Source organism: Choloepus didactylus, chromosome 1 (assembly GCF_015220235.1).
Source record: "Choloepus didactylus isolate mChoDid1 chromosome 1, mChoDid1.pri, whole genome shotgun sequence".
NCBI lineage: Eukaryota > Metazoa > Chordata > Mammalia > Pilosa > Megalonychidae > Choloepus > Choloepus didactylus.
The window spans coordinates 201,553,981-201,570,514 of NC_051307.1; the positions used below are offsets into that span (position 1 = coordinate 201,553,981).

A 16,534-nucleotide genomic window follows, 5' to 3' on the forward strand; every position below is an offset into this window, starting at 1 on the left:
AAGTGGGATTTATTCCAGGAATACAAGGATGGTTCAAAATTAAAAAATCAGTCAATGTAATACACCGCATTAATTGATGCAGAAAGGCATTTGACAAAATTCAATATCCTTTCATGATAAAAAAAAAAACAGTCAGAAATCTAGGAATAAAAGAGAGCCTTCCCAACATGATAAAGTTCATTTACGAAAAACCCACAGCAAATATTACACTCAATGGTGAAAGACACTCAATGGTGAAAGACTGAAAGCTTTCACCCTAAGATCAGGAACAAGACAAGGATGCATGACTGTTATTCAACAATGTACTGAAGGTCTAGCCAGAGCTATCAGGCAAGAGAAAGAAATAAAAAGCATCCAAATTGTAAGAAGCAAAACTAACTCTATTTGCAGATGACTTGATCTTATAAATAGAAAACTCAAAGAATCTACTTGAGAAAGATACTAGAACAAATAAACTAATTCAGCAAAGTTGCAGGATACAAGATAAACACACAGAAGTTAGTTGGGTTTCTATATACCAACTAACTTGTAATGAACAATCTGAAAAGGAAATTTGAAAAAACAATTCCATTTACAATTGCATCTAAAATAACAAAATACCTAGGAATAAATTTAACCAAGGAGATGAAAACTTATAAACTGAAAACTGTAAAACACTTCTGAAGGAAATTAAAGAAGATCTAAATAAATGGAAAGACAGCTGGTGTTCATGGATTGGAAGACTTAATGATGTTAAAACGTCAATATTGCCTAAAGCTATCTACTAATTTAATACAATCCCTATCAAAATTCTAGCAGCCTTTTTTTGTAGAAATGGAAACGCTGGTCCTCAAATTCATATAGAATTGCAAGAGGCCTGAATAGAAAAAACAATGTTGAAAATGAACAAAAGAGTTGAACTTATATTTCCTGATTTAAAAACTTACTACAAAGCTACAATAATTATAACAGTGTGGTACTGGCATAAAGATAGACATACAGACCAATAGAATAGAATTGAAAATCAAGATATAAGTCCACACATCTATGGCCAATTAATTTTTGACAAGGGCACAAAGTTCATTCAATGAGGCAAGAATAATCTCTTCAACAAATGATGCTGGGACAACTGGAAATTCACATGCAAAAGAATGAATTTGGACCCCTATCTTTCACCATTTACATAAATTAATTCAAAATGGATCAATGACCTAAATATAAGAGTTGATACTATAAAACTCTTAAAAGAAAACATGGAAATATCGTCAAGATCTTGTAGAAGATAATAGATTTTCAAGCAACAAAAGAAAATAGTTAAAATGGACATCCTCAAAATTAAAAACTTTTGTTCATCAAAGCACATTATCAAGAGAGTAAAAAAGCAAACTACAGAATGGGAGAAAACATTTGGAAGCCATATATCTGATAAGGGTTTAATATCTAGAACTTCTACAACTCAACAACAAAAAGACAAACAACCCAATTTGTAAAAGGTCCAAGGATTTGAATAGCTATTTCTCCAAAGAGATACAAATGGCCAATAAGCTCATGAAAAGATACTCAACATCATCAGCCGTTAGAGAAATGCAAATTAAAACTAAAATGGGATAATACTTCACACCCACTAGTATGGCTATTATTTAAAACAACAACAACATCAAAAAACAGCAGAAATTAAATGTTGGCGAGGATGTGGAGAAATAAGAATCTTAGTATATTGTTGGTGGGAATGTAAATGATACAACTGCTGTGGAAAACAGAAAGTTAAACATGGAATTATTATATGACCCACAGCAATTCTACTCCTAGTTACATACCCAAAAGAATTGAAAGCAGGTATTTGGACAGATAGTTGTAGACCTATATTTGCTGCAGCATTATTCACAATAACCAAAAGTGAAAGCAACCCAAATGTCCATCAACAGATGAATGGATAAACAAAATGTGCTATATCCATACAATTGAGTATTATTCAGCCATAAAAAGAAGTGAAGTGCTGGTACATGCTAGTACATGGATTAAACTTGAAGGCATCATGTTGAGTAAAATCTGCCAGACACAAAAGGACCAATATTGCATGCTTTCTCTTACATGAAACACTTAGAATAAGCGAATTCTTAGAGTTAGAAAGTAGAATAGTGGTTACCACAGGTGGGGGTGGTTGGGGAGAAGATGTAGGAGAGTATAGCTGAATATGTGTAAGTTTTTATTTGGGCTGGTGAAATAGTCTGAAATAGTGGTGAAAGTTACACAATTGTGTCAACATATTGAATGTCACAGAATTGTCTACTTAAAAATAGTTAAAATGATTATGTTATGTATATTTTAAAAGAAACCAAACAACCCACTAGCAGTTTTGGTAATGGTGGTGGTAATGGTAGTATATTGTGAATGTAATCAATATCGCTGAATTGTACACATGAAAGTGGTTAAAATGGGAAGTTTTGTGATGTATGTATGTGACCACAATAAAAATTTAAAAATTAAAATGCGTGGAAATAGAAAGAGGTGATGGTAACACATTATCGTGAGTGTAATTAACAGTGCTGAATGGTGTGTGAATGGTTAATAGGGGAAGTTTAGAGTCATGTATGTCACCAGAAGAAAAAGAAGAGGTTAAAACATGGGACTGTATAACTCAGTAAATCTTGTGGTGGACAATGACTGTGATTAACTGTACAAACGTAAAAAATACCTTTCATGAACTAGAACAAATGCACAACACTATTACAAAGAGTTAATAATACAGAGGTTTATGGGAAAAATGCACTAATTGCAAACTATGGACTATAATTAACAGTAATATCTTACTATTCTTTCATCAACAGTAACAAATGTACCACACCAATGCTAGGGATCAATGATGGGGAGATAAGGGCTATAAGGGTTTTGGGTTTTCTCTTTCTCTTTTTTATCCTTGGAGTAATGAAAATGTTCTAAAGCTGATCGTGGTGATGGATGCACAACTATGTGATGATAGTGAGCCACTGACAGAATGCTTTGGATGGATCTTATGGTGTGTGAAATATCACAATAAAATTTTATTTAAAAAGGAACAAACAAACAAACAAAAACACCAGTGGCTCCTCATATCGTGGAATAAAGCCCAAGGGCCTCAGTCTGGCCTGTGAGCCCTGCATGATCTGGTCTTTCCTCCGTCAACCGGAGCTCCAGCTGCTCTGAGAAGGAAGGCCTCCCCTGTGTCCCCTGAAGACACCTGTTCCCTATGCCAAGACACTGTGCCCCACTCCTAGAGACACACCTCCTCACGGATGGTTTCGGATCATCTGTCACCTGTTCTGTGAGGCTCCCCTGTGACTTCTTGGGTAACACAATCCTGTCACTCTCAAGGGACCCTGTTTTATTTTCTTCAAAGCATTTCTAACCACCTCCAATTTCTTGTTTGAGGTGTACTTCCCGCTCCAGCACATACGCATCATTCAACCAACATTTACCGAGCACATGGCACGTGCTCCCGGTGCGAGGACATGGCTGGGACAGGACAGACAAAAAGCCCTGCCTTCCTGGGCCCAGATTCTGGGTCAAGGGGAGCAACTGATGTGCAGTGCCAGGCACTGCCTCGGACCATGATAAAAGCGGAGCTGGGCAATGCCTGAGAGCATTGGAGAGAGGGCAGCCTCTGTCCACTCTCAGGTCTGTGCCCAGGGCCCAGTACAGTAATTGGTAAAGACCTGATGAATGGTAACACTCACGTGCTTGAAGCAGATGATGCGAGTCCAGTGCTGTTCTAAGCACTTTGTGGCGTTGACTCATTAATACTCCTTTAGCAGCCCCATGAGGCGGGTACTGTCACCTTCCCTCTCCTGACGAGGACACTGAGATGCAGAAAGACTACGGTGCCCCCCACCATCACCAACAGGGGCCCAAAGCCCTGCTGCCTACTGTGCCACGTGCCCACATGTTGGCACTTCATGGCAGAAATTGGCACAGGCTTCCTGGCTGACAGCGACCTCAAAGCTGAGGTGATCTAATTATATGAATGGCCATTTCCCTCCAGGCAAATCGATAGTGCTTTTTATTCTTAAACACAGAGCAGCAGCACCTGTGAGCGTCCTGAGCTGGTTGCTCAGGTGTTGACCCCGCACCCTCTAGTAGAACCAGCCCTGCCCCACACTGTATTGAGTGTCCTTGAGGAAAGATTATTTCCAGAGAAGCAGCTCAGATTCCAACTATTTTACAGCTGAGGATGTAGGCCCTGAGGGCTGTGCGTGACTGTGGGGGAAACTTGAAGCTGGGACGCCTCTGCCTTGGGCCTAGCACCACAACAGAAGGGTCAAGAGCTAAGGCTGAGGAACTCCCATCAGCCAAGAGCCCAGACCAAGACACGGCAGAGCCTGGAGTTGGGCAGACAAATCTTTATTCCTGAGGCTGAAAGCATACATCAGCACCTCCTGCCGCCCGGCCAGTGCTGGCCTGACCCCAGTAGCCCATTCCAGGGCTGAACCTGTAGTCCCAGGACCTCCATCCCTGAGTTGCGCTCATGGGACTCTGGGGTGACTCCTGGAAGAGGCTCAGGGTTGGGGGCATTTCAAGGGTCACCTCTAGAGGTAGGTAGTCTCAGGCAGCGTGGCTGCATGGTCAGAGTTTGGTGTCCTGAGCAGGCAGAGAAGGGGAGGCTCCAGTCAGTTTCCAAAGAATTCTTCCCCCCACACATACCAACTCCCTCCCCCAGGAGCAATTTTATCCAAAGGCAGGAGGGGAAGGCAGTGGCCCACTGGGGAAAGAGCTGTGGTTCCCAGGATGGGGTTCCTGGAGCTGGGGTCAGGGTGGGGACAAGCAGTAAGTAAAAAAGGGCTCACTGGTCAGCTCACCAAAACAGGACTGATGGGGCTGGCCCTTGGGTACTGGAGGGCAAAGATGACAGCATCATGGACAGAGGCGAAGAGATGCTGCTTAGTGATGGATGCATCAAAGAAGTGCCCAGCCTCGAGCTGGGTGACCACAGGGCCTGGAAGCAAGGAGTGGTTCTCCTCTGACTTTCAGAATGACCAGCACCCTGACCTCCACCCCCGAGGCAACAGCTAACCCCTATTAATGCCTGACCCTTGACACCTGCCTCCCAGGGCACCTCTGACCTCCAGTTTCAGAGACTCTTTTCTCGAGCTGCCTGGGAGACCTTCTGGCCAGAAGAGCCCCATCCCCTTCCCAGACCACTGCTGCTGTGTCTACTCCACGCACTGTGGCAGGCGGCCATGTACACTTCCACCTCGATCTCCCGGAAGTCACGGAAAATCTGCGGCAGAAAAAGGGGGGCAGACTCAGAAGATAGCTTGGGGGTTTGGAGGGTAGGGCTCAAGCAGCCTGGGGAAAAAGGGTTGTGTGTGGGGGAGCATAGAGGATTTGGGGAGTCAGATGGCTCAGAGGGCTCTCAGAGCAAGTTATAGCGGTGCAGGCTCGGGAGGCCTTATCCTGACCCCCTGGGCTCTTCTAGGGGGTATTCCCAGCCCCTCACGTTCTTCAGGCTCTTGAGGCATACGGTGTCCACAAAGGAAAGGGCGCTCATGTCCAGTATGAGGCTGTGGAAGTGTGGCTGAGGCAGACCCAGGGCCTTCAGTGTGGACATGACTGGGGTCTTGGTGTCTTCCTGACTGCTGGCCACAGTACCCTCCAACTCATCATCCCCTGTGCTTGCCTCCTGGGGAACCAGATATACAGTAAGGGCCAAGGGCAGGGCTCACACACAGACAAGCAGGGAAACAAAGGATCAGACATGGGATCATGCATGTAAACACCCACATAGACGGGATCATGTGGGGGACACATGAAGACAGACAAGGGGGAACCAACATGTATGCATAGGCAGGAGGGACACATGGGGACAGGCAGAAGAGCAGCCACAGATTCAGGGAGCAGGCATGGACACACACTTATGCTCTGTTATCTCCCAGGCTTAAGAGGGACACTTAGTAAGGACGGTGCTGTCCCATCCTCAGCCAGTCAGAGTGGGCTGGGAGCCCAGGGATAGACTAAGAGAGGTAGGGAGCTGAGCCCTACTGAGAGGCACATGCGTACCCATGTGTACACACACACACACACACACACACAGACACACACACACACCTCAGCACCCCACCTGGGGCTCTAATTGAGTGAGGCATCCCTTTGGTCCCTTAGATTTTTTCCCCATATGACCAATCCCTTTCCTCTATACATGAACACAAACTGTGGGGTCTTCCAGGCCTCAGATTACAGAGTCCTGAGGCATGTCATGAGAGATCTCCCTGCAGACGGAGCCTGGTCATTGCCCCATTCCTCCTGCCACTGGCGCACAGCCTTGGACCTAGAGCTAGTGGGTCCGTGTGGGTGCCCACACCTCTGCAACTCATCCCTGGCCCCTCCTCTCCCACCTCCAGCCTCACCTTGGCCTTGGAGCCCTCTGCATTGTTGATGTTGATGTCCTGAAGGCTGGTATTGACACTGATGGAGACTGAGGTGCCCTTGGAGGAGGCAGCCTAGGCCAGGGAATAGGAAGGGTAGGAAAAAGCTGTCCTAGTTGCTGCATGACAGCTATGCTGGGCAGGCCTTGTTGGGCAGGCCTGGTGTCACCCCCTGGCTTTGTGCTATGGAAACTATGGGACCCCCGGCTCTGCATGGTTGGCAGCCAAGCTGAAGGCTACAGGGCTCTACCAGTGCCAGGAACTGCCATGGACATGGAAGAGGACTGTGGAGGTGATGAAAAAAATGAATACTCCAGGAGCCCTGACCTGCTAGGGGAGTGGTGCAGGGCCCCTGGGGGCATCAGGGAGAAAGGAAGGATGAAGAGTCAGGGTGAGACGTCAGGAGCCCAGGAACAGGGAGACAGGCTGGTGTGGGGTCAGCAGTCGGGCAGAAGTCAATAGCAGGGCAGGTGATAGGGGTCAGGGAAAAAGGTTGGGTGGGTTGACAGCAGGGCAGAGGTCAGAGTCAACAGTAGGTCAGAGGTCAGGGTAAAGGTTAGGAGCGGTCAGCAGTGGGGCAGGGGACAGAATTCACTGGCTAAAAGGGGCCCCTTGCCTGTTTCTGAAGCTGCTTCTCCTTCTTCTGCAGCCGCTTCAGCTTTAGCTCCTGCTTCCTGAGCCGCTTCTTCTTCTGAGAGATGAGGCGGTCAACATCCACACCACACTATAGACAAAAGGTCAGAGAAGGGGATGCAGGCACTCTGGAGAGACGAGGAGCCCTCTGACACCCATCCTGGGAATCTGCGACTCACCCTCTGCTTCAGCGTGTCACTGTAGAGCTCGGCGTTGGCAAAATACACTGTGGCTGAGGAGCGGAAGATCTTCACGCCAGGGACCTCCCTGGCCTGAGGACAGGTCAGGGTTGGGGGTGGCTTAGCCCTCTGCTCCCTTGGCTGATCTTGTTCTCCTTTCTTCCCCTAGAGTGCCCCAATTCCTGCCACCACCACAACCCCCAACCCAACCCTCTGCTCCCTGGTCAACACGGGCCCCACCTTGGGCTCCAGCTGCTTGGGCCAGAAGCACCTACTGGGGTCACCCTGCCGGCCTGGCCTGCTCCCTCCAGGGCACCTCCTATACCTCTCCCCCTCTTCTGCCACTACCCAGGCCAGGCTTTGGCAGCTCTTACCCCTCCTGTTGGGGCTCCACCCTTCTCCTGTGGTCTGTTCTGCGCACATGGACCAAGAGACCCTCCTAAGCTGCCATCTCCACCAGGCCTTCCCCAGCTTTCCACCCCATTCAGGACAGAGTCCAGATCTCTGCTTGGCATTCAAGCCTGCCCGATGGGCCCTTCCCACTTCTCTTTCCCTCCAGCCGGGCTGCTCCCCTCATGGTGTCCCCACATCTTTGAACCCTTGGTTCCTCCCCTCGCTCTGCCTCATCACAGTGTGCCCAGCCTTCAAGGCTGTGTGTCAGGGGGAACAGGCTTGTTTTACTCCAGAGCTGCCCACCCACATCCCCAGCACCTGGTATGTTATGGCAGATACCAACATGGGGATTTGGTAACTCCACTGACCAGGTCAGGAACCGGCTCCCTCACACCCTGGTGCTCTGGGATCCTGCCCCTCCAGCATTCCTGGGAGGGGCTTGCATTCTGGCTCCAAGACTGTCCCCTCCATGGACCCCCAGACCCATCTCTGCCCCCTCCCACTCCCTCATACCCCAGGTGGGGGGTCACAGACCCACGCCTCTCCCTTGAAATTCCAAGGACCAAAGCCGAGGTGCCCTCAACTCCCAGTTTTGCTGCCAGGTGTGCAGGAGACTGACAAAGGCCCATTCTGCCTCTGTCCCACCTGCCCACACCATCCTCTGGCTTAGCCCCTCCACTCACTTCTGAGTACTCAGCCACATCTCTGTAAATATCCGTGTCTGGAACCTGCCCCAGGACAGAGTAGTGGGGTCTGCAGAGGAGAGAATGAGCTCACGGCAAAAGGGCATGAGACGAGGGGGTCAAGAAAGGGGGCAAAAAGGGAGTATTCAGAAGACTGAGTCCCCCAGAGATGTGGGGAAACCTGGGTGAGGGGAGCTGGTGTGGCCCTGACTCCCTCCCTGAAATGGAGGGAGCCAAAAGAGGTTGACTCACAGCTGCGTGCGGACCACCACCAGCAGTAGGGAGAAGACCACTGCAACTGCCAGGCCAAGGTCCAGGTTCAGCAGGATGGTGGCCACAAAGGTCACCAGCCAGATGAGCTGAGAACAGAAGGGCAGTGGTCCGCAGAGTCCAGAGGGGCCTCGGGGACTGAAGACCCCCCTGGTCCCACCTGTGGGCTCCCACGCCTCTCACCAGATCCACTCGATTTGCTTTCCAGAGGGAGCATATGTCAGCAAACTGCATCAACATGCCCTTCAGGTTCACGATAATGGTGGCTGCCAGGACTGCCTGCAGGTGGGCGTGTCACCTGGGACTGCTGAGGTTGCCCAGACAATGGAGACCTAGCTACCAGGGCATAACCCAGGCTGACCCCAAGCACCTGGGCATAACTCCAACCACCCTCTGGCCCTACTAACTTGAATATAACTCTGAAAGTTTCTCACCATTGACCCTTGACTCCAAGCCTCACCTCAGAAGGGCATGACCCTGTATCCTAGCCCCTTACCTGGGAGCTGACTTAACTGATCTGAGCCTCTGGCCTGGCCAAAGCCCCAAAGACTGGCTGGCTAGAGACAGGTAGGGCTAGAAGTAGGGACTCACCTTGGGCAGTTCATGGAAGAATTCCCCAAGCTTGACAATAACAATGAGGATGAAGAGGGAAGAGATGGCTCCAGCCACCTGCAGGGTGGGGTTGGGTGGGGCGGGCATGAGAGTGAGCTAAGTCAGGGTATGGAGGGGTGAGCAGAGCAGTGGGGACAGGGCTGAGTGGGGGTGAGTCGGGGCAGTGTGTATGCACACAGACGCACACACACACTCACAGTCTACCTGTGTGTTGCCACCAGCACTCTCCTGTACCAGGCTCCGAGACATGGAGCAGCTCACAGGGAAGCACTGGAAGAGGCCTCCGATGAGGTTACCGAGGCCGAGGGCCACCAGCTCCTAGAGGGGAAGGGGTATGGGTGTGAGAAGACTTCCCTAGCAGTTCCTGATCACCACTCCATGGTGTCTGGGACCACACATTTCCCAACCCCACCCTCAATCAATGGCCCCCACAGACTTGGGTATTGTCCCCATGTGTTCTGCTCCCCCACCCTTCGTCCCTCTCTTGGCTGTTTCCCTGTGTCCCACCTGACCCTCAATCCCCACTGTCCCTGTGGCCCCTGCAGACCTGGCTGCCCCTCCATGTTCCATGTCCCCCAGACCTGGTTGCTGTCCACCCGGTAGCCGTGCCTCAGGGCGAAGATCTTCCCCATCGAGATGGCAATGGCAAATCCAACCACAGCGATGGCGAAGGCATTTCCCACAAGCTTTGTGAACAGCTGGAGGCTGGGGGCCACCGGTGGCACCAGCCTGTGGGGGACATCTGTGAGGCCACAGGCAGGGCCTACTCCTGCTGCCCCAACCCACCCCGCCCGGACAGGGGGCCAGAGCTCACCCTACAGGGATGTTGCCCACAACTTCCACCCCAAATCTGTGCTTCAGGCTCAGGCCGTAGGAGATGCCTGTGGCCCCGATGAGCTGGGGGGAGAGGGCAGATTCAGGGGAGGGAGGCACTGACATCATTGTCAGGAGGGTGGATCAACCACTTTGGGGCTGAGGAGAGACAGTGGGCAAAACCTCCTTTAGAGGGGTGGGGAGAAGTCACTGAGAGGGTGAGGAACAGACATCCATTCTGGGAAGGGGGAGATGCTGTGGGAGGAGAGAGACTTTCTGCTATGGTCCCCTCAACCCCCAGGAACCCTCTTCAGTGCCCACACCTGTGTCTCTCAGATACCTGGGGGTCACCCTCACAGCAGGGATGTACCCTCACTTGCCCTTCTCCCCTGTACCCCCCTGCCCCCACAATCCCTGGCCCCCGAACCGTGAGTAGTTCCCCAGGCAGAGGTAGGGGCAAGTGCCGCTGCAACTTGTCATTCAACAGCTTCACTGCCACAAGCACTGCCCCTGCCACAGCTGCAGTGACCATGGTGCCGACCACACTCTGGGGCAGCTCCCAGCAGACCTCCAGCACTGTCTGTGAGGAGGCAGGAGTCACGGCCAACACTCACGGTCGTGGGGCACACCCACCCATTCCCCCTCCCATCCTCACTCACATAGATGAGAGACAGTGGCCCAGAGTAGCTGCTCAGGTAGAGGCCGAACACATACTTGAGCTGCGATACGAAGACTTGCACAGCTGCGGCCGTGGTATAGCCGCGGATCAGAGGCTCTGATAGGTAGGTGACCACAAAGCCGAAGTGGACCAGGCCCAGTCCCACCTGTTGGGGACTGGGCCCAGTTAGGGCAGGCGGGGGTGCTAGAGAGGGCTGGAGTGGAGCCAGGGCAGGTGGGATCAGAAAGACATGAGTGAAGGGGAAGAGTGATAGTAAGGAAGACGGTGATGGTCAGACACTTGGGAGAAGTGGCAGGCAGGGCAGGGGGCCAGAGAGGGTGGATGGGCCCATTTGGGGGGGGGCACACACTCCCACGCTCCTGACTGCCCCACACCTGGAAGAGGCCAACCAGAACACTGAGTGTGGAGGCCAGCTGCACCCGGACTGCGTCTCTGGCAGTCTCATTGACCGTGGCATTCGAGGCCTGCAGGAAGCCTTCATCTGGAGCCAGGGATTCTGTCACACTGCCCACCATCACAGACATAATAGCAAAAGTTCCTGCAGGGACAGGACAGAGCAAGCCTGAAGAAAAGGGGACACTGCCTATTCTGGAGCCCTGGACTTAAGGGAGAAGCAAGGGGACAGGTAGGTTCTAGACAAATACCCTCAGACTCTGGCTGTGCAAATAGGAGCAGCACTGGCAGGAGTGGGTCCTGAGCATAAGGGTACTTGAGATTGGCAGGAATGCTGGCCCCCCATCATCTGCCCACTTGTGCCCATTAGCCCAAGGCTCGTTTCCCATGTGAAGGGTAGCTTGGGGAAGGGGACACAGCCTGTCTCAGGCTGGTCAGGCCTCTGCCAGGGTCCGGGCCCCTCAAGCTGCCCCATCTGCCCACATCCTCCTGGAGCCGGGGCCTTCAGGTACCCTGAACCTATGACCCAGTCCTGCCTGGGGATGGCCCTTCGACCAACCTCCCAGCACCAATGCCACTCCCTTCCCCAAGCTCCCGTGCCCTGCTCAGCCCTCCCTCACCCTGTACTCCATGGGAGGTGTGGACATCCTCCTGCAGAGCTAGATCTGGCTCCACTCACCCACGGAGATGTGTCGGGAAGTACCAAACAGGAAGTAGATGAACACAGGGTAGACAGAGCTGTAGAGGCCAAACACGGGGGGCAGTCCAGCCAGGAGGGCATAGGCCAGGCCTGAAGGTTGAATGGTGGTAATGCAGGCCCTGAGGCCAGGGCCTCAAAAGGTTGGGGGATCCCAGCCCTGGGTCAGGGCCATCATTCTAGGGTGGGGTCATAGCTCCAGAGTTGGGGGTTCACAGATCACAAAGCTTCCAGGATAGGGTCCAAGGGTTGTGGCTTACAGCCTCTAGGTCAGGGGTGGCTCACCTTGTGGCAGCTGCATTATGGCCACGCTCAAGCCAGACAGCAGGTCACCCAGGAGCCAGTCATGCACGCGATACCGAGGTAGCCAGGCTAAAACTGGGAGGCGTTGGTGCAGAAGGGCGCAGGCACGGGCATGGGAACACCTGGGGACAGGAGGGGTAGGTATCAGGGACAGGGGCTACCTGGGTTCTGTCAGTGCCCCCAGGCTCCCACTCTCAGCCTTACTGCAACCAGCTCCGCCATGGGCGGGTCCCAGGCACTGAGCCCCAGTGCCCCAGCTCCTCCAGCTGCTCCTGGTTCAGCAGGGGCCGCTCCACGTAATAGTCTCGCCTCTGCTGCTCCATTTCCTGTGTTGGGGACAGCAGTGCCTGCGTGTCCCTTGGTCTGAGGGGTAGCGAGACCACAGACACTCAGTGAGGGAACCCCTGGCCCAGCTTCTCCATGCACCTCCACCTGGGGCCAGGGAGGGGTCCACCCCACTTCTGAAGGCCGCAGAGTCTAAGCAGGTTCAGCCCCAAGTGGGCCCTGGCAGGCCCTGTGCCCATGCCCAGGCAGGGGCAGTCCCTGGACTTTGGCTGCTGGAAGCTCTTGCTGGGCCAAAGTCCCCTAAAAAGAGACAGTAGGATGAGTACCATCTACACCTCCAGCCCAGATGGGGTGGCCCAGCCCAGGCCCCAGACTGACTGCCCTCCTAGCCAATCCTTATCGAGCTGCTTGATGAGGACAGTGCTAGCTGCCTGAGAGCACACACTCAAGGAAAGGATTCGGCGAACCTTGGGTACAATTCTTTAGGCAACCCCCTCTCCAACTCTCAGGCCTCCAGGTGAGAAGGGAAGAAAAGTGTTGGGGCCAAGACTGATGCTGAGCCTCCAGCCCTGGGCAAACTCAGGCCTAGTCCAGGAAAACCAGGGAAAGTTCTCACCTAGGGGAGATTTGAGGTAGGGAGGGGTCGCACCTGGAGGTGGGAAGCTCTCAACTAAAAGGAGAGACTCCCATGTGGAGAGGGAGGAGAGCTTACTCAGGAGGAAGCCTTCCTAGAAGTGGGGGAAAGACCTCACTTGGGAATAGAGGATCTCGAATATGGGGGGGAGGTGATCTTATCAGGGAGAAGTTCTCATCTGCCAGGAAAGCTTCCACTTGCCAGGTTCCGATCTGGGAGAAACTCTGACCCGGAAGAGAGGCTCCCACCTGGAGGGAGGAGCGGGCCCTACTTTGAGAGCTGGAGGGGGATGTTCCCACCTGGAGTGGGGGAATTATCTCACCTAAGAATAGAAGATCTCAGAGGCGAGGCTCTTACCTGGGAGGAAACTCTCACAGGCTGGGAAAGCTCTGAGCGGGGATGGGGGGCGGGGCTGAATTGAGGGGAGGTACTACCTGAGGGGCAGGGACTCACCTGGGAAGAACCTCTAACCTGAGTGTCCCGGTTAAAGGAGGGAATGGAGCGGGTGCAAAGAAGATCTTCAGAGACTCTAGACATCGCTGTCTTACGGAGATCTTTGAGCCCCCTTGCCCCTCCTCCGTGAATCACTGAGGTCTTCTTAAAGGGCCCTCTCCCCCCACCGCAGGACTCAAGTTTGGAGGTCGGGGGTCTAAATCCCTGGCCAAGCCCTGTGGGAGGGCACAGAGGCCACAGGGGCCGGTGCGCTTAGTCCCCAGTCAGTTGTACTGCTGGACAAATCGGGCCACTGCAGAAGGCAGTTGATTCACCGGTCCCGGGCAGGGGCTCTCGCAGCGACCTCCTGGCCCCACCCGGCACACCTCCCAGGCCCGGACTCCTCGCCAGCAGCCGCCCTCCTGCGGCCCCGGGCCAGCCCGCGGGCGGGGCTCGAATGGTTTTCCGCACAGCCAGCTGGTGCTGGGATCGCCCCGGCTCCCACCCCATCCCTCGTCGCGGAGGGGCAGCCGCCTGCGGAAAGTCGACAGAGCGGTAAATCGGGCTGCTGCAGGGGGGAAATGCCTGCTTCCGGGCTTGGCGGTCTGCCTGCTCAGCTGACCCAGGCCGGGCGCCCGCGCCTCGCGGATGCGCTTGCCGACGCGGATACACGGGACTGAGGCCCCACCTCGCACTCACCCGGACGCCTCAGAAAGCCCCATGGCTGACAGGTAGCCCCAGGGGGTCCGCTTCTACCGCTAAGGCGAGAGGCCGCTACCGGCCGGAAGGAGGCGCCGGGACGCTGTTGGGAAGCGGCCCGCTCCGCGCAGCCAATCCCTGGGGAGAATGGGAAGACTTGGACCAATCAGCGTGCTGGGGCGGGACCCAAGTGTCTTCCTCCAGGGAGCTGTGAGTCCCGAGAACGAAGGTTTAACCCCTTCTTCCCCCGCAGCCTGCCTGGTGCTTTCCTGGCGCCTCGCAGAGCGGTGCGCCTGGAGCCGGGTGGGACCTCAGAGCTGGAACCTCGTCCCAGGCCTCTGAGTGGGACGAGGCTGATCCTAGGTCTCGGCTTCTTTTGGAGGGTCTTCATATGGTGGGGAGGGGACGCAGCTGGTGACTCGCGACCTTTGACCTGAGCCTTAGCTAACAGTGGCGGAATCTGGGTCCATGGAGGGGAGGGGGTGTCTCTCATACCTTCAACTGAGGGCGTCACCCTCAGGCTTTCGCTCTGGCACCAGGCAAGTCTCTGAAACCCGATGCCAAGGATCCCCAAGGCCTCCCTCCAGCTCTTGTCCACCCATGCGAGAAATGAGGCTGGGAGGTCCTGCTCCCCACACCTAGCATAGCCCAGGCATCGCTCCCGAAGGTTCCTGCTGGAGCCACAAAGGAAACATCCTGGGCAGCAGGGACATCCCTGCAACTCAAGTCAGAAAGGCTGGTGGCATCAGTGCTGTTGGTGGGCTTGCAACCAAGAGGTTAGGATTTAAGTGATGATTATGATTATTGAATCATTGCATAGACATTTTTTTACTTTCTGGTATATTAGACAGAGGGAAATACCTGAAGTCTCTGAACTGTAATCCAGCTGCTTTGATCTCTGATAATGATTGTATAGCCTTTAGCTTGTGCCCTTGTGATTGTAAAAACCTTGTGACTGACCTTCTCTTGTACCCATTTTATCCGGTTTTTCGACTTTAGAGTCTTATGGTCACTAAAGACAGCCCCTAATGTTAATTAATGGAAGGCCTTGGGTCAGCCCAGAACTAACCCACCTCAAGTCCAAAGTTATCTTGATAACCAAAGCTGGATCTAACCAAAATGGGCCCGCCTGACATGTGCAGTAGCTTAGACTTTAACCTACAAGTCACCTATACCTTGTTAAAACACTAGAAATCATGCTCATCATCATATTAAGGCCGCCATTTTCTTACATATGTTCTGTGACTAAGCATGTAGTCAATCTGCGTGTGCTCAATAATTAGATCACCTCTAATTACATCATCTAGACCCATTGTACTCATTATCCTAAAACTTGCCCATCTTTTGATGCTATCCAACTATCAGAATTATTGCAGTTCAGAGACAGATTTTTAGGCTAATAGGTCATGTGATCTGCTTTGCACCTAGCAATAAACTCTTTCTCTCTTTGAAATGCCAGTGTCTCAGGAATTGGTCATTTAAGCACACCAGGCAGAGAACTCACTGTTTTGATCAATATCAGGCTGAGGGGTCAGCAAAGGCAGTGCCTAGGGTATGTATGACCCCTGGCCAGAGCAAATGCCAGGCCAGGGCTACATCTCTGAACTCAGGAAATCCTTATGCTTCTGCCTTGACCAGAGAAGGGGTTTCTCTTGGCACCCTACTTCCAGCACCTGTGCTCATACTGCAGGCCCCAATCACAAGGCCAGGGGCTAGAATTCAGGGTCAAAGAGAGGGGAACATGGTCCAAATCTCCAAGGAAACAGGCTAAAAATAGCTGGATATTCTTGAGGGAAGGAGGCTCAGTTTATTCCCAAAGGTCAGTCTGCTAAGAATCATTTACAGCTACCCCCCAAAGAGAAAAAGGCAGTAACCGTTTTCTATAGAAGTTTATTCCCAAAACAGAGCGCGGCTTCACGGAACAATTTACACAGACAGGGAAGAGAGCCACGGGCTGGAGGAGGGGACGTCAAGAGAGGGGCATCTATAAAACCTAGGACATAGCAAGGACACCCCACCCCCCACCCCCAGCAGGTCCTCAGCCCTTCAAGGGCTGAGGTCATTCTGAGTAAGGAGAGCTGGGGTCATGGTTGGTGGGATTTGGCACCAGTCAGTGAAGTGGAACTTCCAATCTCCTTTGAAACTGCCTCCCAAGTGTATGCCCAGACCCTCCAACCCTGCACAACCATTTCCAGTGGCAAGAGGACTCCCGCTCTTGAGGCCTTCTGAGTCTGCTATTCAACAAGGAGCTCAGGGCTGACTTTTGGCCTGGGAGAGTCGGGGGTTAGAAGCCCCTTCGAGATGGCCAGGTCCAGGTCCTCACAGGCGGCTCCTCCAAGCCCCTCTTCCACTTTCCCTACCTTTCACTTGCAGACAAAGGAAAAGAACATTCTCGACTGTAAACAAAGTATAAAAGTTCCAAGTTGTAAACAAAGTAAAAAAAAAAAATTAA

General features: G+C 52.6%; 1 protein-coding gene across 4 annotated transcripts; it reads right to left on the reverse strand.

Annotated features, from left to right (window-relative positions):
• Window positions 1–4,014: 4,014 nt before the first annotated feature.
• SLC26A6 (solute carrier family 26 member 6) lies at window positions 4,015–14,189 on the reverse strand. Of its 4 annotated transcripts, none has more exons than XM_037850383.1 (21): window positions 14,083–14,189; window positions 12,237–12,395; window positions 12,015–12,154; window positions 11,712–11,822; window positions 11,014–11,177; window positions 10,620–10,784; window positions 10,388–10,540; window positions 9,962–10,044; window positions 9,729–9,876; window positions 9,352–9,465; window positions 9,127–9,204; window positions 8,719–8,814; window positions 8,518–8,624; window positions 8,266–8,335; window positions 7,190–7,282; window positions 6,994–7,101; window positions 6,360–6,452; window positions 5,453–5,635; window positions 5,179–5,233; window positions 4,812–4,948; window positions 4,015–4,593 (listed from the first exon to the last, which is right to left on the reverse strand). In XM_037850383.1, exons 1-21 carry the CDS (start codon window positions 14,103–14,105, stop codon window positions 4,579–4,581), a joined length of 2,295 nt encoding a protein of 764 aa, XP_037706311.1. In that variant the 5' UTR covers window positions 14,106–14,189; the 3' UTR covers window positions 4,015–4,578. The 4 variants fall into 4 exon arrangements, with proteins under 4 accessions (XP_037706311.1, XP_037706335.1, XP_037706326.1 ...); XM_037850407.1 differs by lacking the exon at window positions 14,083–14,189 and adding an exon at window positions 13,405–13,946; XM_037850398.1 differs by lacking the exon at window positions 4,015–4,593 and having other exon boundaries at window positions 4,811–4,948; window positions 5,076–5,233.
• Window positions 14,190–16,534: the final 2,345 nt, after the last annotated feature.

Coding starts and splice junctions, on each gene's coding strand:
- SLC26A6 (XM_037850383.1), bottom strand. CDS start 14,105: ATGGGGCTTTCTGAGGCGTCCGG. Junction 11,823..12,014: donor CATAATGCAGCTGCCACAAG/GTGAGCCACCCC, acceptor TTCAACCTTCAG/GCCTGGCCTATGCCCTCCTG. Junction 10,045..10,387: donor TGCCTGGGGAACTACTCACG/GTTCGGGGGCCA, acceptor CTCTCCCCCCAG/CTCATCGGGGCCACAGGCAT.